Here is a 21,067-nt window from a genome sequence, read left to right as displayed (position 1 = left end):
AACAGAATACCTCATTACTACTAGTAATGTCGGCCCAAATATCTGCTCCTCCACAAGTATGGTTAGCTTTTCCAGGTGGTAGCTGATAACGGTATCTGCATATTGATTCTGCTGATAAATATTAAAGTATGCCAAAAAATAAGAATGCACAACATGTTTTTTGTTCTGTTTGTTCTATTCTAGACACTTCTTGTGCTTAGTATTGACAAATTTAATATATTTTGCTTATTAACCAAAAATAAAAAGTAGAATCAAAAGGGAAGGACTTACGGTTCACATATTCCACTAGTTTTATTGAGTTGCCCACGTGGACAATAAGAGCCCAAAGGACAAGCTTCAATAAAGACAACAAATAAATAAATTAGAACATTGAGAACATATAATAAGTTTAATAACTACATGTTACAATAGAAAATCCGACTTTAAAAAAAACAATTAAATAAACACATGCAAGAATACAAACTATTGTTTATGGAGTTTGATGGACTGTATCTACATCTTCCACAACAAATTAGCTGTTGTAGTTTTTCGATATGCAATGTTTGGCGTTATAAAGTACAATGCAACGTTTAAATATTATAGTCCAGATTATAAATTTACTACTAAAGCATATCGCGGAGGATTTGGCCCCAACACACCCAACCCTCCTAATCATAACCCAACATACAAAAAGACCAAGCCATGAAGACAAACCCTTGAACATCTACCGACTTATCAGTGAATATGAAACATACTAAAAACTATACATGAAAAATTGTTGTGTGTGTTGAGTTATCAAATCAAAGCCAAACAAATTAGTAACAAAGTTGAGTGATATATCATAATCAACGATGAACACAAATACTTGAGAGAAATGAAATCAATATAGTGTTGTGGGACTGAAACTCTTAGCAGACTGTTAGATTAAGAAAGATAAGTTTCTTAATCTAACGATTTGCAATTGACTACGTATTAAATTAGCTAGCTAATATGCTTACGTATCATGCAGGTGATGCCGCGAGGGCAAAAGAACCCTTCACAACAAGGTTGGCAATCAGCAGATCTAACAGGTATATCCTTCTTATTACTATTAATATCAACTTTCTGATTAGCTTTGCAGCCCCATCCAGGCTCACATCCATTAACCCATGAGCTCAAATTACAGTTTATGTTGGGCTTCAAGAAGTTTGCTTTGGTTCTTCCTGAGCCTGCAGACTTGTCCCCTGCAGCAAAACTTCTTGCATAGGCTTCTATTTCTCCTGCCGTGCACATTCTCTGTGTAATATCTCCTGAAAAAAGAAAGTCACCATAAACAAACACATAGTAAAACATTTATATGTATTCTTCTTGTATTTCTTATTTGTGTGATCATTGTCAATATTGATATGTATTCTTCCACTATTATGAAATGCTAGGCATTATAATTGATATGTAGATGATAAAAGTGAAGTACCTTTCATTTGTTGGGCACACATGGTCAAAAATGTGAGATCTTTGGTGAAATTGAAGGCCCCATCCCAATCAGCATCTCTAAAGAGAGAAAGAAAAAAAAAAGAAAAAACAAATTTGAATCATGAAATAGAAGAAGAGATTTGTGAGGAAAAAACATTTATTTAATAATTTAAAGAAATGAGACTCACAAATCAACAATGCAATAACCCAACTCTTTCTTGATTGCACCTTTGAAGATAGATGTATAATTGTTCATGCCACGATACAATTCCTTGGCAAATATCTCAACACCAGCACCTGAACCACCAGAATTTTTCTGACAAGAAACTAGTTGTGGCCCAATACTAGTGCAGCTCAAAAATGCAACAATTATTATTATTATAACAAAATCATGTTTCCTTATTTTATCAGGTCCTTCTCTTTTGTTCATTTTGGCATCAGAAAATATTTGTTTATTAATTAATAACATGATAGAAGGTGAAATTCATGTTGAACACAGGTTGAGGAACATGGACAGACAGAGAGAGAGAGAGAAAGAGAAAGAGAAAGAGAGAGAGAGATTTCGCGTTTTCCTATGAAGAAATGGCGGCAAGGAGGAAGAGTTGGCGATGTATGAGGGAGCAACATTTGCTTATGCATCAAATCAAACAAATGAATGGATGGATGAATTCATTAATACAAAAAACATATAAACTACAATTATGATGCAATTAAGACAAGTGTCACCCCTTCACAAAATCCAAAATCACACCATACTGCTCAATTACTAATTATGAATTCGTTTCATTCATATACTTATTCCCATGTCTTAATAAATATTTTTATTGGTCAAGGATGAAACAAAGGGACATGGATAAAAATTTCTAATACAAATGTTATGTGATTTTTTACCTGGTAAAAAACAATTGATTCATATTGATTATGTTTGGTCTCCACACAAAATTTTGTGATTATATTTGGTCGATCTTCTTATAAAATTTAGTCCTATTATTACTTTAATAGTCTAAAAAAAAATATCACTTTCGTAAAATAATTTTTTTTTTATATTAAGTGTTTTTTCAATTTTCTAATGGATAATTAAATTTTCCAACTTTGCTCTCAAGTCTCAATAACTTTGTGGAGGACTATTACATGTGTTTTAGATGGAATGGATCCTCTCCCTTTTTTCCTTATGTTTTTAAATCTCCATCTTTAAATTTCATTTATTCTTTTATTTTATTTTTCTTTTTTTAATAGATGGTGAGAATTTTAATAGACTTTGATATCATATAAGAGAATATGTCTTCGTTGTCATTTTAGAGTATGAATGACAACAAAATTTGTATTCGTTGATACCTACTCAAATGTATCCCGATTTAGACGGGGAATCAATTTTGATTGGATGCGAATGTGCATTTTCTCCGAAATTAAAATTTGAGGCGGGACGACTTTGAGAATGTTGATATACATCTCGCACCCGATCCCACCTTACTAGTAATATTGTTGTCATTTTTAAATTTTATATACGTGTACATATTCAATATATTTAATATTTTTTAAATATTAAAAATTATAATTTTTTTGTAAAAAATATAAATTTAATATGTTTAATTTTATTATTATAGAATAATTATTATTTTACTATAATAACTATAATTAATATAACTTTTATTCATTATTTTATATATATGAATGAGTACAAGTGTGATCGAGAAAACCCGAACCTTATCGCTAACGAAAATGAAGACCTAAATTTCACACTTGTTTTGTGCGAGTTTTCTCTGACTAATCGGATGCAGGAGTGGGGAGGCAAAATCCTCCCACGTCTAATTACCATGTCTATTTTGGAGCAACTTAGTTTAATTATCTTACATATTGCTTAAAAATATTGAATGTTTATTTCCTTTATGGTGTGTTTGGTTCCTATAAGAAATTGAGAAGAGAGAAAGAGGTGAGATAGAGTGTAAGAAAAGAGAAATAGATGAGAAATACAGTGGTTTTAATATATTATTTGGTTTAAGAGAAAGTGAAAAGAAATAAAAAAGAGAGAAGTGAACTTAAATTTAAAAGGACAAAATTATCCTTATACTAAAAATCAATGTAATTTTTATTTAAATACAGTTTAGTTATTATTTAATTATTATTTTATTAATTAATTAATTAAATTATTTTTTTTATTACTTTGGTAAATAATTATTAAATTTAAACAAATTAATTTCATTTAAATATTAATGTAATTATTATTTTATTTAAATTTATAATACTTAAAAAAATCATTCCACGTACAGCTAAAACAAAAGGATAAAAAATGGCTAAAACAAAGGACAAAAAAGGAAAACAATGTAATAGGAATGTTCTCTCGGCTTTCTTCGTTGTCCAGAAGATATAAAAAATGACGTGGGTCCCATGCCGTTTTCTTCTACCAACTTAAATTATCTCCTCTTCCATTCCAGTAAGAAGAAAAATACACATTTCTCACATGTTTCTTTCGTCGATATCTCTCTCGTTTCTTTTTCTTGTGTTCCAATCACACCCTTGTTGTTAGTCGGTTACAGTTTTTCATAAAAATCAACTTTTATTAAAAAATTTATCAATTTTTTAAAATTTTCATTTGTATGTTACGGATTTTTTTTTATACAATTTAATTGTTTTAAAAAATTGATTTTTACTAGGAGAGACAAATGAAGTTAATGAAGACTCAGGATCGAAAGGAGTAGAAATTTCTTGTATATGTTTTGAGATTGCAGATAAAGAGGGTGAACACTATAATATTCTTTGAATTTGAAGAAGGTAAATACTATGAATTGTAATGCTCACATTTTAGTCACCGATTATTTTATATTCTTTTAACACATTTCTCTAAGAGAGACTTATATGACTCCATTTTTATTATTACACAACTTTGTTTGGTTTGATAACTGTTTGTACTTGAGGCAATCCCAAATTAGCTTTCGAAATGCTGTTGCAAAAGCACAAACCAAGAGCATAAGAATAGGACCCCAACTCGATGGTAGTCAAGGGCAGATGCATATAATGAATTGTGTGATCACCCTTTGCAAGTTTTCACTGAATATATGCAAAATACCTCATAACTCCGAGTTGTAGGTAGAAGTAATTTATATGTGAAAGACTTCTCTTGCATAACTGAAAATATATATTCTTATTGGTTTGTGAAATAAGTTATAACCATTAGCAAAAAAAAAAAAAAGGCAGGAAACACAATATTTTTTATATGCCAAAGGCAGGAAACACTTTCCCTCTATTTAAATACACAATACTAACATCGTGAATGATGTGAATGGTTGAGAGTTTGCATCTTTAGAATATATATTCAAGAGATATGTTAGTAAGTCAATAAAATATACAATTTTCTTTTAATTTGGGAAATATATATTTTAATTTTCTTTTAATATGTGAAATAAGTTATAACTATAGCTAGTAGTAAAAACAGGCATGATCACAATTTTTACATGCAAAGAGACTCAACAAATATCTCAAATAATTATCAATAAATGATAAGGTGTAATTACAAATGAAGTGAACCTCCATTTAAATAGACGTAATTTTGTAGGTAGTGTCTAGTGAAAGTATTTGTGAATGATATGGATGTTTGAGAGTTTCCATCTTTAGAATATATATTCAAGAGATATGTTAGTAAGTCGTAATAAAATATACAATTTTGTTTTAATTTATGAAATATATATTTTAATTTTCTTTTAATATGTGAAATAAGTTATAACTAGTAGTAAAAACAGGCGTGGTCACAATATTTTTTACATGCAAAAAGACTCAACAAATACCTCAAATAATTATCAATAAATGATAAGGTGTAATTACAAACAAAGTGAACCTCCATTTAAATAGACATAATTTTGTAGATAGTGTATAGTGAAAATATTAACCTCGTGAATGATATGGATGTTTGAGAGTTTTCATCTTTAGAATATATATTCAAGAGATATGTTAGTAAGTCGAAATAAAATATACAATTTTCTTTTAATTTGTGAAATATATCTTTTAATTTTCTTTTAATATGTGAAATAAGCTATAACCAATAGTGAAAAAAGCCATGAAAAACAACATTTTTTTATATGAAAACAGACTCTAAATATCTCGAGCAATTATCCATGAATGATAAAGTCCAATTACAAATAAAGTGAACTTCCATTTAAATAGGCATAATTTTGTAGATAGTGTCTCGTGAAGTTATTAACTTGGTGAATCATGTAGATGTTTGAGAGTTTGCATATTAATATATATTCAAGAGATATGGTAGTAAGTCATAATAAAATAGATAATTTTCTTTTAATTTGTGAAATATATCTCTTAATTTTCTTGGTATTAACCTCGTGAATAATGTGGATGTTTGAAAGTTTACATATTTAAAATATATATTCAAAATATATGTTAGTAAGTCGTAATAAAATATATAATTTTCTTTTAATATATGAACTATATCTTTTAATTAATTGACCGGTAAATATATATTTCATTTGTCCATAGAAGAGACAATAATGTATTATGTTCTTTAACTAATTCTATAAATAATTGAGAGAGAAAAAAAATCAAGCTATAGAGGAAGATTGTTATATAAAAGGCTTAATTGCAGTTTTGGTTCCCATATTTTAGCTAAATTCGCGAAAGTAGTCATCCCATTTTATTTTTCCCTAGTTTTGATCTCCAAACAGAATTTTTGTCTAAAACTTGATGAAATTTCAATTTTTAAAGCCGTATTTCATCATTTATGATCATAAATTTTAGGTACAATTGTTGCACCACGAAATCTTAAGGCATTGTGTGACTTAAATTAATAAATGCAAAAAAAATGAAATTTCATCAAGTTTCGGACCAAAATTATATTTTGAGGACCAAAACTGAGGAGAAATAAAATAAGTGGAACTACTTTCGTGATTCAACTAAAATAAGGAGACCAAAACTGCATTAAACCTATATAAAAAAGACAAAATCACATTTGGAATCCTTTATTTTACAAATGAGTTATTTATGTTGTTACTTTGTAAATAATTTATTAACTTGATCATTTTTATGTATGCCAATATGAATTCAAATTTGATTATTCAAGTAAACGATTTATATGAAATAATAATAACATACATAAACTAATATAGGGGATACAAAAATGCATAATTATTTATATCAATCAATCAAAATATTTTAGAAGTGTAATATAGACACATCTTGAATAACAACAACAACAACAGATTTAAAAACTTTAGAAACTTTTAAAACTTTTTAGATTTAAAAACTTTCAAAACTTTTCAAATTTATAACTTTTGAAACTGTCCAAATTTTCGAAATGTAATCCTTATTTTGAAAATATAAAACTTCTGAAACTTTCAAAAATTTAAATTTTCCGAAACTATCAATTTTGAAACTGATTATATATGGTTAAAAGGGTAAAATTGTTTTTTCATGTGTCTTAGAGGTGACAGATACAACTGTGGGGTGCATGATAGAATCATGCATAAGTAGAGGTGTATATGGGTGCGAGTTGATCGGCCGATCATCCAACCCAACCCAATTTTTTTACCCATACCTGGTTATTTTTGGGTTTGACCCGACCCAACCCGTTTAAACCCGTCTATATTCAGTTCAAGTAATGGGTTCAACAATTTGAACCCGTCAACTCGACTCAATGACTAATTATATTTTTACAAAAAAAAAAATTTGTTTGGTAGTCCAAGAGCCCAATAGGCTTCATTATTATTCTTCTGCCTCAGATTTTCAACATATTGATTGTTCCAATATAGCAGAATTTCATGGCATTATTCACAATTCATTAATTGTTCCAATCATCCAAAACAATCAACAATTATAGAAAATCTTTATAGTAAACCATCAATGGCATATCAACAACAAAAAAATTATAACCGGAAACAAAGAAAAATATGGAATCCATAATATATATATCCAAATTCCCAAATTACAAACCCTAAGATTTCAATCATGTCAAAATTCCCAAATTGAATCCTAAAACAAAGACAATAACCGAATTTCATCATGAATTAAACATGGTAGGCTCTGATACCAATTGTTAATAATCCATGTCAATTACATGATGAATAACCAAAGGCGGAAGTGTACCTGTGGGAATTGCCATTGATGAAATCCTGGGATGATGATGATAGAGCCAATGGGTTGGGTGATCTTCCTCAGCAAAACACCCTGAAGACCTTGCTCTCTGATGGGGATAGAGAGAACCAGAGAGTTTTCTCCTTTAGGGTTTTGAAACTGAATAGTCTTATTGTGTTTGCCTTGGGGACCATTACCCTTATATATAACTATTATTAGTTATATTCCAAATTGCAGTATTTCCAATTCAGCCCCTCATTAAATTAGAAACTGTCTGGTATCTACACTATTAATTTTCATAACTATTATGCTCTTTAGCCATAAACTATTATATATTATTTGACCCCTAGTTTATTGGCTAATTATATAATGACCCTAACACACTTTATTAATTAATTACATATGTGACCCATAAATCTTACAATCTCCCACTGGTCACACATGTATCCTTAGGAGTGTGTTAGACTTTATGACGTCAAAAATGTCATTATAATTACCTTGAGTATAATCCAAATTGTCCCGTCCATTAATCATATCAGCACATGGAACCAAAGAGGCTTTCGTCATAATAAGCATAACTAAACCCATCAATGATCACCCGTACTGACACAACTAAATGACATAGACCCATTATGAAAAGTGTAGCATGAAAATTACATGAAGTTGGTCAATGCATGTCAATTTTCAACTGGTCCTACTTTATCGAATGAGATCATACCATAACTTAAATGTACAAAGTAACCAAAAACTGAATACTTTAAACTTTATTTCTGATCAGAAAGTCCAAATACAATGTATTTGTACTTTACAATTAAACATAGAACATGAATTACATAATGGACGAAACTCCCACTAAAATCAAGATTCCTCAAGCTGTAGCACACTCATGTGAGCAGTGTGCTCATGAAAGACCTTGGGTGGTAGACCTTTAGTGAGTGGATCCGCAATCATGGAGTTTGTCCTTAAGTGTTCTATGGATATCTGTCCACTTTGTACCTTCTCTTTAACAACTAGGAACTTAATGTCAATGTGCTTTGACTTGGTTGAGCTCCTATTATTGTTAGAATACAGGACTGCTGATCTATTGTCACAATACAACTTGAGTGGTCTTTCAATCCCTTCAACTATTTGCAGCCCTGTGACAAAATTTCTCAGCCAAATGCCCTGGTCAGATGCCTCATGAATTGCTACGAATTCTGCTGCCATGGTTGATGAGGCAGTAAGACCTTGCTTGGCACTACGCCAAGAAACTGCTCCACCAGCTAACAGAAAGACATAGCCTGAAGTTGATCTTAAGCTGTCTTGGCATCCCGCAAAATCCGAGTCAGAGTACCCAGTGATCTCTAACTGGTCTGACCTCCTATATGTGAGCATGTAGTTTCTTGTTCTCTTCAAATATCTCATGACCCTCTTGGCTGCTTTCCAATGGTCAAGACCTGGATTGCTTAAATATCTGCCTAAAATCCCTACTATGAACGCTATGTCTGGACGCGTACATACTTGGGCATACATAAGACTCCCTACAGCTGAAGCATAAGGGATCTTTTGCATTTCTTGAATTTCCAAACTTCCCTTAGGGCACTGTTTGAGACTAAACTTGTCTCCCTTAGCAACTGGGGTGTCCCCTGGTTTGCAATCCTGTAACCCAAACCTTTTGAGAACCTTATCGATATAGCTCTTTTGTGACAATCCAAGAATACCTCGAGATCTGTCTCGGTGTATCTGAATTCCTAATACAAAAGAGGCGTCACCAAGATCTTTCATCTCAAAATGCTTTGATAGAAATTTCTTAGTTTCGTGCAACATGCCTATATCGTTAGTGGCAAGCAGTATGTCATCAACATACAAGACCAGGAAAATATGTCTGCTCCCACTGAACTTATGATACACACAATCATCAACTGTATTCATCTCAAAACCAAATGAGAGAATTACTTGATGAAATTTATGGTACCATTGACGAGAAGCTTGTTTTAGCCCATAAATGGATTTTCTTAGTTTGCACACCATATTCTTTGGGTCTCCCAACACAAAGTTTTCTGGCTGCACCATATAGATCGTCTCATCAATGTCGCCATTGAGAAAAGCTGTTTTTACATCCATTTGATGAAGCTCCAAATTAAAGTGAGCAACAAGAGCCATGATTATTCTTAAAGAGTCCTTCGATGAAACCGGAGAGAAAGTCTCTTTATAATCAATCCCTTCCTTTTGAGTATAACCCTTAGCTACAAGACGTGCCTTATATCTCTCCACATTACCATTGGAATCCCGCTTGGTTTTAAAAATCCATTTGCAACCAATGGGTTTCTTTCCTTCAGGTAATGGGATAAGTTCCCAAACTGAATTGTCTTGCATAGACTTGTACTCCTCATTCATTGCTTCGATCCACTTATCTGAACGAGAATCTTGCATGGCTTGATGAAAGTTGACTGGGTCGTCTTCCGTCATGCCAACATTTTCCTCTACCTCATTGATAAATACTACATAATCATCCGAAATAGCATTTTTCCTTTCTCTAGTGGATCTCCGCAATGGAGCTGGCTCTTGAGGCACTTGTTCTTGAGGATCTTGAATTTGATCTGGATTTTGTTCTTCCTGAACAACCAGATCATCTTGAGTTTGTTCAATAATGGGAAAGTCAATTGGTGGAAGAATCAGTTCTGGAATTGTTACCGATTCTTCCTCAAAGACAAAATCTTTAACCTTAATCTTCCCCCCAAACTCAATATCCTCAAAGAACGTTGTCGTTCCCGTCTCAAAAATTGTTCTCAAATTAGGATCATAAAATTTATAGCCCCTTGATTTTTCTGAGTACCCTATAAAATAGCTGCTAATTGTTCGGGGTTCAAATTTCTTTTCATTCGGCCTATAAGGCCTTGCCTCAGCTGGACATCCCCAAACATGAAAGTGCTTCAGGCTAGGCTTACGCCCAATCCAAAGCTCATAAGGTGTTTTAGCCGCTGCCTTAGTTGGTACTCTATTAAGAATGTATGCTGCTGTTTTTAATGCCTCTCCCCAGAGTGACTCTGGCAAGGTGGAATGACAAATCATACTCCTTACCATATCCTTAAGAGTCCTGTTTCGTCTTTCAGCTACACCATTCATGCTGGGTGACCCCGGCATAGTGTATTGTGGGACGATTCCACATTCCTCTAGGTATTTGGCAAATGGTCCCGGACGTTGTTCACCTGAACCGTCATATCTGCCGTAGTATTCACCACCACGATCAGATTTGACCTTTTTAATTCTTTTATTAAGTTGATTCTCAACTTCTGCCTTAAAGGATTTGAACACGTCTATTGATTGGGACTTTTCGTGAATTAGGTAAAGGTAGGCATATCTCGAATAATCGTCTATGAATGATATAAAATATTGTTGACCATTCCAAGAAGGAGTTGGAAATGGCCCACAGATGTCCGTATGTATCAATTCTAAGACGTCTGTAGCTCTATATGCGCCTAATTTCTTATCTTTAGTCTGTTTTCCTTTAATGCATGCTACACAAACGTTAAGGTCTGTGAAGTCAATGGAATCTAAAATTCCATCTGACACAAGTCGTTCAACTCTATTTTTAGAGATGTGACCTAGACGTTTGTGCCAAAGCACTCCTGAATTGAAATTGTCAATTTTCCGCTTAGTACCACGTGATTCCACATTCAAGGTTTCATTATAGTTAGCCACAGTTTCCAACAAATAAAGATTATCATAACCAGAAAGTAAACCGGTTCCAACAACATTCGAATTTAAAGACAAAGTAAATTCTTTATTCCCGAATGAACAATAATATCCTGATTTGTCCAAATAAGAAATAGAGATCAAATTCCGTCTAAATGACGGTACAACAAAAGTGTCTTTTAAATCCAAATAATGACCGGAACTTAATAATAATCTAAATTTTCCTATGGCTTCAACTTCTACCTTCTTCCCATCTCCTACATAGATCCATCTTTCAGTATCACTAGGCTTTCGGAAGTTCAGGCAACCCTGCATTGAAACACTGATGTTAGTAGTTGCACCAGAGTCTAACCACCAAGTGTTTCTAGGTACTGAAGCTAAATTAACCTCAGAACAGACCAAAGACAGAATCATACCTTTCTTAACACGCCAAGCGTGATATTTGGCACAATCCTTCTTCACGTGTCCAGAACTCCTGCAGAAGAAGCAGTTGTTATCCTTAGTCTGCTTCTTTTGTTCTGGACCCTTAGCAGCAGCTTTGTTCTTGGGCTCCTCAATTCTTTTCCTTTTGCCCTTGTCTTTAGAGATGCTAGTAAAGTGAGCACTTTCAGTCCTATCTTGCTTCAGCCTGTCCTCTTCTTGCACACATAATGAAATGAGCTCATTAAGAGTCCATTTCTCCTTTTGACAATTATAAGTCACCTTAAACTGACTGAATTGCGAAGGAAGAGACAGCAATACTAAATGAATGAGTAAGTCATCTGACAACTCAAGCTTTAGACCTTTAAGCTTAGAAGCAATGTTGGACATCATCATAATGTGCTCTCTTATATTTCCCTTGCCTTGATACTTCATGGAAATTAAATTCTGAAGCAAAGAACTTGTTTCAGCCTTATCACTTTTTACAAAGCGTTTTTCCATCTCAGCAAGGAAATTTTTAGTTGTATCTATCTCATCCGAGACAGCACCTCTAAAGACTTCAGGAATACCACGCTTTATGATCATAAGACTTATGCGATTTGAGCGATCTCATTTCTCATACTCTAATTTTTCTTCAGAAGAACTAGAGTCCTTAGGAGTAGAGGGTCGATCAATTCTTAATGCAAGGTCTAGATCCATGCAGCCAAGAACAATCAGAATGTTCTCTTCCCATTCCTTAAAATTTGTCCCATTAAGGACAGGAATAGAACTCAAATTTGCAGATATGGAAGCAACCGATGCTGTAAATTAAATAAAGAACGAAACTTAGAAACTCACATTATAGGAAAATAAATCAATAAATAAATAAATACATATGTTCAAATCATGGAATTTAACCCATCTCAAGATACCCAGTGCACCATTGATGTCAAGTCTTTGGACAGTAACACCAACTGCTAGTGGTACTCTTGTTGCAACGATCAAATATTGACAATAAGACATGTCAAACAATAAACCTTCCTTTGGGCCGATTTACTGCTCACATGTATACCAAATAATTGTCACACATTTATCATCGCAGGTGTACCAAGTAATTCTGCCAAATATTAACCTTCCTTTGGACCGATCAATACTCGCATGAATAAACATATACACAGCCATTTGACACTCTTCACAAGCAATTTAGACAAGAGATGTCACTTTGGCGACGTCAAGTTTCAATTAACTCATTCAAAAATGTCAAACTTGACTTGAACATATATTTATTATATCCAAATAAAACAATATTTAAAAAAAATATTGTTCACTAATATAAACATTATTTCATTAGTATTTGATAATTATTGTTTTATAAAAAAAAAATGATAATTATAAAAAAAATAATAAAAAAAAAATTTATAAAAGCCCTTAAGGAAGTTGCTTAAAATTATTAAATCTTCAAACTAAGGTAATCCAATTGTTCAGCATTATTCACGGCATTATTCAAAGGCTTGAGGGTCAGGGTTCTCACAATGCCATACAAATCATGGTCAGCCCACGGGACTTGAGAAACAAATTTGCCGTTAAATTGGCTAGCCCATTATGTGGGTAAAACTGCAAAACCACTCCATGGACTGGGTGGTCCATTTGACATAGGTTCTGTACTGGAATTATAAGGGGATTTTGCTAATACAATTACATGTATTGATATATAACGTGTCACAGAAGTACAGAAAACAGAAAGACTATGATCGCATTGATTCATTCTATGTGCAACAAAACGAAAACAAAAAAAAAACAAATTGAACACCAGATTCTAATTCTATATAGTGAGATACTTAGCCATTTTACCTTCAATTCTTCAAGAGAAAATCCTTTACCATCTCTAACTTTCATGTAATGGACCCAAAAAAACAGATCATTATTCAAATATAGCAGAATTTCATGGCATTATTCACAATTAATTAATTGTTCCAATCATCCAAAACAATCAACAATTATAGAAAATCTTTATAGTAAACCATCAATGGCATATCAACAAAAAAAAAATTATAACCGGAAGCAAAGAAAAATATGGAATCCATAATATATATATCCAAATTCCCAAATTACAAACCCTAAGATTTCAATCATGTCAAAATTCCCAAATTGAATCCTAAAACAAAGACAATAACCGAATTTCATCATGAATTAAACATGGTAGGCTCTGATACCAATTGTTAATAATCCATGTCAATTACATGATGAATAACCAAAGGCGGAAGTGTACCTGTGGGAATTGCCATTGATGAAATCCTGGGATGATGATGATAGAGCCAATGGGTTGGGTGATCTTCCTCAGCAAAACACCCTGAAGACCTTGCTCTCTGATGGGGATAGAGAGAACCAGAGAGTTTTCTCCTTTAGGATTTTGAAATTGAATAGTCTTATTGTGTTTGCCTTGGGGACCATTACCCCTATATATAACTATTATTAGTTATATCCCAAATTGCAGTATTTCCAATTCAGCCCCTCATTAAATTAGAAATTGCCTGGTATCTACACTATTAATTTTCATAACTATTATGCTCTTTAGCCATAAACTATTATATATTATTTGACCCCTAGTTTATTGGCTAATTATATAATGACCCTAACACACTTTATTAATTAATTACATATGTGACCCATAAATCTTACATATTGACATTTTTTTTATTATTAACTTAAACAGTATGGATTTATTCGTAAATTCATCTTTTTTAATTTTAACGATTTTTAAATTTGTATTACATCAATATATTTTACTGTAATACACAAGTTTACCCGTATATTCGAACATATCATCTTACTACGTTGTATATTATTAAAAAGGTGTTGACAAATATAATTAGAAATGACGATTTTATTAAAAATGATCAATTTTGTTTTTCAATAAAGGTTATTTTTCGGTTAAACTCATTAATATCTTACATTCATATTTATATCTATCAGATAACGTGATTTTTTTTTTATTAAAAGAAAAGATATTTATTGATTCAAATTATAGAATATATTGATGCAATATAAATTTTAATTTGTTAAAAATATAAATAATGAAGTTGTGAATAAATAGCAATACCCAAATTAATAACATACAATGATAATATAATAAAAATATAATAAAATTTAAGTGCTGAGTCTAAGTCACCTCTTAGTAGAAGAAGAATGAAAAAACTTAAAATTTATGATTTGTGGGTGTCGTTTGCTATTAAAATTTTACTCAATTCACAGATTGAGTCAAATTCTAAAGATATATTTGTTTATAATATATAATATTTGTTTTAATTTAAATTGCTTGTTACCAAATCTTTTGACTAGTATTCATAATTATTTTTGGAGTGATTTTAATTATAGGATAAATTTGAATTTGGAAAAGATTGTGTTATTGTGTGTATAAAAGCAAATTTGTAACGAAAAAAAAGTTGATTATAATTAGTAGTATTAATATAATATTTGTTTTAATTTAAATTGCTTGTTACCAAATCTTTTGACTAGTATTCATAATTATTTTTGGAGTGATTTTAATTATAGGATAAATTTGAATTTGGAAAAGATTGTGTTATTGTGTGTATAAAAGCAAATTTGTAACGAAAAAAAAGTTGATTATAACTAGTAGTTTTCTTATATCACTAAAATTGGTATTTAGTGGTAATTTATTTTGATGTTTCATTAATAATATATATATATATATATATATATATATATATATATATATATAGAATATGGATTATATATATTATAATATTAATGAGCTACGCTTATAAATCGTGCGACGTGTACGTAACCATTTAATGAATATATATACTTAAAAGATAATTTTATACTATCATTCAATAAAAAAGCATAACTTTATAATATCATACAATTCATTTAAATATTATTATCATTATATAAAAGTAATGTGATTTGGCAAGAGATTTTGATCGGAGATATGTGAATACATCTGCTATTTTATTACTCAGTTCGTTTTATATAAATTGTCCTTTTAAAAATATTCCTAAACAATTCGAGAAGAGAAGAATTTTCTAGAAACTCGCTTGTGTGATGATAAATTAAAAGTCTCAAACCCTAAACCTCTCACTTCGTTTGAGTGATAGAATTCCTTATCCACACTCTTCGAAACCTTCACATTGCTCACTCCTCCTAACCTAACCATGGCTTCCACCAACGCTCTCTCTTCAACCTCAATTCTTCGCTCTCCCACCAACCAGGTACCAAACTCCATTTCCCTTTCATTTTTCATTTCTACCTAAACAGAATAATTGATTATTATATTTCGATTCGATTTTTTCAGGCACAAACGAGTCTCACCAAGAAGCTGAAACAAAATGGAAGAGTCAATTACAGGAAACAATCCTCTAACCGTTTTGTCGTTAAAGCCGCTGCTAAAGATATCGCCTTTGACCAACATTCACGCGCCGCTATGCAAGCCGGAATTGATAAACTCGCTGACGCCGTTGGTCTCACTCTCGGACCAAGAGGTAATCCCTTTTTATATAAGAATTCAGATTTGTTTTCTGCAATTTCGGTTTTTTATATGAAAATGTGAAATTATGTGTTTTTTGTAGGGAGGAATGTTGTGTTGGATGAATTTGGTAGTCCTAAGGTAGTTAATGATGGTGTTACGATTGCAAGAGCTATTGAGTTGCCTGATGCTATGGAAAATGCTGGTGCTGCTCTTATTAGGGAGGTATGTGGTAGATAATTTGTAAATAAAGGTGAAATGTTTCGGTAAACCGCGCTTGTAACATAAGTGCTTTTCATAAAAGTGTGTGTGATAAAGTGAAACTGTTTTCATAAAGTTATAAACTGTTTTCATAGGCAATTTTGGAGAGCTTATGGTAATAAGCTAAAAACAGTTTATGGACATGTCATTAAGCGCTCCTAAACTATCTTATGCTAGTAGATAAGCTTGAATAAGTCAATCTCTCTAAATTATTTAGTTCTTGGTTATGAACATGTATGTGTTATGGATAGTGGTGAATAGTGATGGTGTTGTGTTGATTTGAAACTGAAGGTTGCAAGTAAGACTAATGACTCTGCTGGTGATGGAACAACAACGGCTTCGATTTTGGCTCGGGAAATCATTAAGCTTGGACTTCTAAGTGTGACATCTGGTGCTAATCCTGTGTCCATCAAGAAGGGTATTGAAAAAACTGTGCAGGGTTTGGTGGAAGAGCTTGAGAAGAAGGCCAGGCCTGTTAAAGGCGGAGATGATATAAAAGGTATTGATGATTTTCTAATTGCTCTATGAACTGTATTTTTCTTGGTTGTTAGAATGTAATGGTAATGAATTTTGGTGTTTTAACAGCTGTTGCTACTATTTCTGCTGGAAATGATGAGTTGATCGGAAAAATGATTGCTGAAGCAATTGACAAAGTTGGACCTGATGGTGTTTTATCAATTGAGTCTTCCTCCTCGTTTGAGACAACAGTTGAAGTTGAAGAAGGAATGGAGGTATGGATTCTCTTTTGGGACTGATAATTACTCCTCCTCTTCCAAGAGGAATGGATGTAATGGGGAGAAATAAACTGAGTGATTAAGGTTATGTTTTTAGTTATATAGCTATGGTAATTTATTGTTTTCTTGTAGATTGACAGAGGCTATATCTCCCCTCAATTTGTTACAAATCCTGAGAAATCTATTGTTGAATTTGAGAATGCAAGAGTCTTGATTACCGATCAGAAGATTTCAGCAATAAAAGATATAATTCCATTGCTGGAGAAAACAACTCAACTGAGAGCCCCCTTGCTTATCATTGCCGAAGATATCACTGGTGAAGCTTTGGCTACCCTTGTTGTCAATAAACTGCGTGGTATCATTAATGTTGCTGCCATCAAAGCTCCAGGCTTTGGGGAGAGGAGAAAGGCCCTCCTTCAAGACATTGCTATATTGACAGGTATATGAAATTTCTATGTTTTAATTTTCTTTTGTTGGATCCTGCAAGCAATGTAACATTTGTGGTGAGGTCTCATCATTCAAAATCTGGGTGGTCTCAGTCATGTTTAAATGAAGGTCAATTCTGTTCAAATTTTGTTTAAATTAATGTATCTTAGAAGTTAGCCATTGTTCTAGTTACTCTTGATATTTGTTCCATTGTTTCAAGTTATTCTGTCATGATACAAAACAGAAAGGAACTCAAGCTGTGGAAGTATAATTATAGTAGGTTGTTTTCCCCTTGTGATGCATTTTCTTTGACAATTTTGTTCCTTTAACCATTAGGTGCTGAGTACCAAGCCAGTGATCTGGGCCTTCTCGTTGAAAGCACCTCAATTGAACAGCTTGGTTTGGCCCGGAAAGTGACCATCTCCAAGGATTCTACTACTATTATTGCTGATGCTGCATCAAAGGATGAGTTGCAATCCAGGGTTGCACAATTGAAGAAAGAGTTGTCTGAGACAGACTCAGTTTATGATTCTGAGAAACTGGCTGAGAGGATTGCTAAATTGTCTGGTGGAGTTGCAGTCATCAAGGTTGGTGCTGCTACGGAGACTGAACTTGAGGATCGTAAGCTCCGAATTGAGGATGCCAAGAATGCAACATTTGCTGCCATTGAGGAAGGTATTGTTCCTGGTGGAGGTACTGCATTGGTTCATCTCTCTGCTTATGTCCCAGCAATCAAGGAGACGCTTGAAGATGCTGATGAGAGGCTAGGAGCTGACATTGTGCAAAAGGTGAGAATGCTGATCAATTTGCATATATTTTGATCAGTATGCTATAATTATTGTTTTCACTTTTCACAGCATGTTCCACAATCACAACATACAACTTTACGCCGTACACAAATAATATCAACATTTTCAGGGTATTCTGATTTACCTATACTTAAAGCGTCAATACCTTGGTGCAAATTATTATTAATTGGATGGTCATTGTACATGATGTTCCTTTAGTTGAATTATCATATTTATCTTATGCTTCGTTTCCTTATTTGGTTTACGGGGAAATAATTAATTTTTAAATTTTATATATATCCTTATCATCTTCCATGTCAGTTACATTTATGTTAAGATATTCTATGCAAACCTCTCCAGTATTGCTCATGTTTTTTCTTTTGTATCTGCAGGCACTTGTAGCACCTGCATCATTGATCGCTCAAAATGCTGGAATAGAGGGTGAAGTGGTTGTGGAGAAAATCAAGAATGGTGAATGGGAGGTTGGTTACAATGCCATGACAGACACCTATGAGAATTTAGTTGAGTCTGGAGTTATCGACCCTGCCAAGGTAACAAGGTGTGCTTTGCAGAATGCTGCTTCAGTCGCTGGGATGGTCTTGACCACACAGGCCATTGTGGTTGAAAAGCCTAAACCCAGGGCACCTATTGCTGGTTCCCCACAAGGCCTTACTGTTTAAGTTTTAGATCAATAATTGTTGTAGGTTAACTATTACGGCAGCAACAGTTTTGATCAGAAAAGTATTAGAGTATTTGTTCGGATGCCTGTTCAGTTGAATTGAAAAAAAATATGTTTGTATTTGTAAGCATAGTTTTAGATTTGTTTTTGGTTGATGAGGGAGAAAGAAAGTGATAAATTTGGACGCTATATTTCGTAATAATTTAAAATAGTCTTTGATGTGGTTCCTTCAGTAACTTGTATGTTCGGAGAGAAGCAACAAATGATTATCCAATTAAATAAAGGACGACAACCAGGGTTGAGGGTTTTTCTTCTTCATGTTATCAGATAGTTGATAAACAAAGGCTAATGACTATTTTAGGAGTTAGGTTTTGAAGGGAAGAGAGTGGGGTTTTTTTCTTCTTATTTTAAAATTTATAAAATAATTGTTAAAATAAATTTAGAAAGATGTGATATGATTATTTATTATTAATTAAAAAAATTAATTTAATGGCAAATATCAGATGTTGGATGTTTTTGGTTTGAATTTGTGATATGTTTTTTTTTTTAATTATGGTAGAATTTATTATCTATTTTAACATTAAAGAAAATCTTCCCCTCTAAAGCCGTCATTTCCAAAACTCACTTAACTCTCAAAGATGCCTTTAGATGTTTGATGAATTTACTCGTGAATTTTGATTTTATTATATTTTGTCTGCAATGAATTAATAAGTAGTTAATGTTCAATTTTCTTATCATAGTTACTACCCCACACACAACACACACACATATATATATATATTTGAGGTTAGTTGAGTGGTTAAATGTAATTTTGAAAAAAAAATTTAAAGTGTGATTGAAAAATTGAAAGTTTGAGTCTGTTGGAGCTCAATCGTATTTAACGATGATTTTTTTTTGAAATAATTTAATTTCTTTTCAAAAAACACACATCGCTTAAGTGTTTATGTACAAATTTGAAATTTAAATTTTTTAAAGAATGATTTTATTTATTAAAAATATTTTTGAAAATAAATTACCATTTTAGAAAAAAATAAAATTATGAACCAAAATACTTAATAAAAACTCTTTTAAAAATTTAATTTTTCTGAAATACAAGAAAATTTAATTTTTGTGAAATACAAGAAAATTTAATTAGAATATATTTTTAACTTATCACAGCAGTTGCGAATTTCTTATTTTTGTTTTTAGAAGTCAATTTAACTATCTAAATTTGTTCAGATAAAATATAATTGAATTAATTTTTCTTAATTTCAATTTTTTATTATAAAATTCAACCTAAAAAATAAGTTTTACATTCTTGTTTACAAATTAATATGTTAAACCGCCACTCTAATAATTATGAATCATCATCAACTATCCGTGTCTAAGAATCGTTATCTCCACCAACCATCTATCTTTAACAATTGTTACTGTCATCTTCGACCAATGTTATTAATATTGGAGACTAAAATTTTGCGAGTTACTCCAATTCAATGAAATTGCTACCAAATTTTTTTTAAATAGATTGAAAAATCTGTCAAAAAAAGAAAAATAGTATTGAAATCAAATTTTAGGTTGAGTCGATTATATATAGTAAAATATTAATACCTTATGACATCCATTTTAAAAAACGGTTAGTTAGAATTAATCGCGCAAAATTTATGTTAACTTTAAAATATTTATTTTTTCTTATTATTAAATGTAAAAATAAATTATGGTTTTTTATGTTGAATAAATATGTTCTAAATATGAAAAAAAAAATATATATATATACTTTTACTATTATGTTTGACATGAATGGTCTTATATTTTTACGTAGCTCCCAATGTCATGAATAAATCATATGAAAAATTTGAACTTGTTTTCACCTAAAAAATTGTTTTGTTATTGGTAGGAATATTCTTTACTCCATTATTTATGTCCATTTAATGATTTCCTTAAAAAATATCAATTGTCACAATGTATAAATAAACGTCACATATACTTTTTTATCGATAAGTACTCCACATTTTTTTTATATTCTAGATTTCAAATATAGGATGATATTATTTATATTTATTTATTTTCATTGGTGTGCGTGAGAAGATTGATTCTAATGTACGTAAAATCGAAACATTTATATGGTGTTGATATTTAT

At 31.8% G+C, this 21,067-nt stretch overlaps 3 protein-coding genes across 3 annotated transcripts in view; 2 read left to right on the top strand and 1 right to left on the bottom strand.

The window, feature by feature from the left end:
• Positions 1–1,934, bottom strand: part of LOC101489447 (ABC transporter G family member 28) — a 7,821-nt gene extending 5,887 nt beyond the window's left edge. The window contains exons 1-5 of the mRNA XM_004506036.4: positions 1,620–1,934; positions 1,433–1,509; positions 978–1,268; positions 271–334; positions 4–95 (exon numbers count right to left, since the gene is read on the bottom strand). Of these exons, the coding sequence (XP_004506093.1) occupies positions 4–95; positions 271–334; positions 978–1,268; positions 1,433–1,509; positions 1,620–1,900 (805 nt within the window). The 5' untranslated portion in view covers positions 1,901–1,934. The remainder of the gene's footprint in view (positions 1–3; positions 96–270; positions 335–977; positions 1,269–1,432; positions 1,510–1,619) is intronic.
• Positions 1–2,068, top strand: part of LOC101502896 (ATPase GET3B-like) — an 11,486-nt gene extending 9,418 nt beyond the window's left edge. The window contains exons 12-13 of the transcript XR_003473736.2: positions 989–1,049; positions 1,931–2,068. The gene's annotated coding sequence lies outside the window, so the exon portion shown is untranslated. The remainder of the gene's footprint in view (positions 1–988; positions 1,050–1,930) is intronic.
• Positions 2,069–15,597: 13,529 nt separating this feature from the next.
• LOC101503231 (ruBisCO large subunit-binding protein subunit alpha, chloroplastic) lies at positions 15,598–19,183 on the top strand. Its single transcript, XM_004505990.4, has 8 exons — positions 15,598–15,809; positions 15,893–16,079; positions 16,167–16,288; positions 16,616–16,823; positions 16,910–17,055; positions 17,191–17,497; positions 17,821–18,272; positions 18,665–19,183. Exons 1-8 carry the CDS (start codon positions 15,753–15,755, stop codon positions 18,950–18,952), a joined length of 1,767 nt encoding a protein of 588 aa, XP_004506047.1. The 5' UTR covers positions 15,598–15,752; the 3' UTR covers positions 18,953–19,183.
• Positions 19,184–21,067: the final 1,884 nt, after the last annotated feature.

Source organism: Cicer arietinum, chromosome 6 (genome assembly GCF_000331145.2).
Source record: "Cicer arietinum cultivar CDC Frontier isolate Library 1 chromosome 6, Cicar.CDCFrontier_v2.0, whole genome shotgun sequence".
NCBI classification, from domain to species: Eukaryota; Viridiplantae; Streptophyta; class Magnoliopsida; order Fabales; family Fabaceae; genus Cicer; species Cicer arietinum.
Note: the sequence above shows the minus strand (reverse complement) of the source record. Positions and strands in the feature narration are given on the sequence as shown.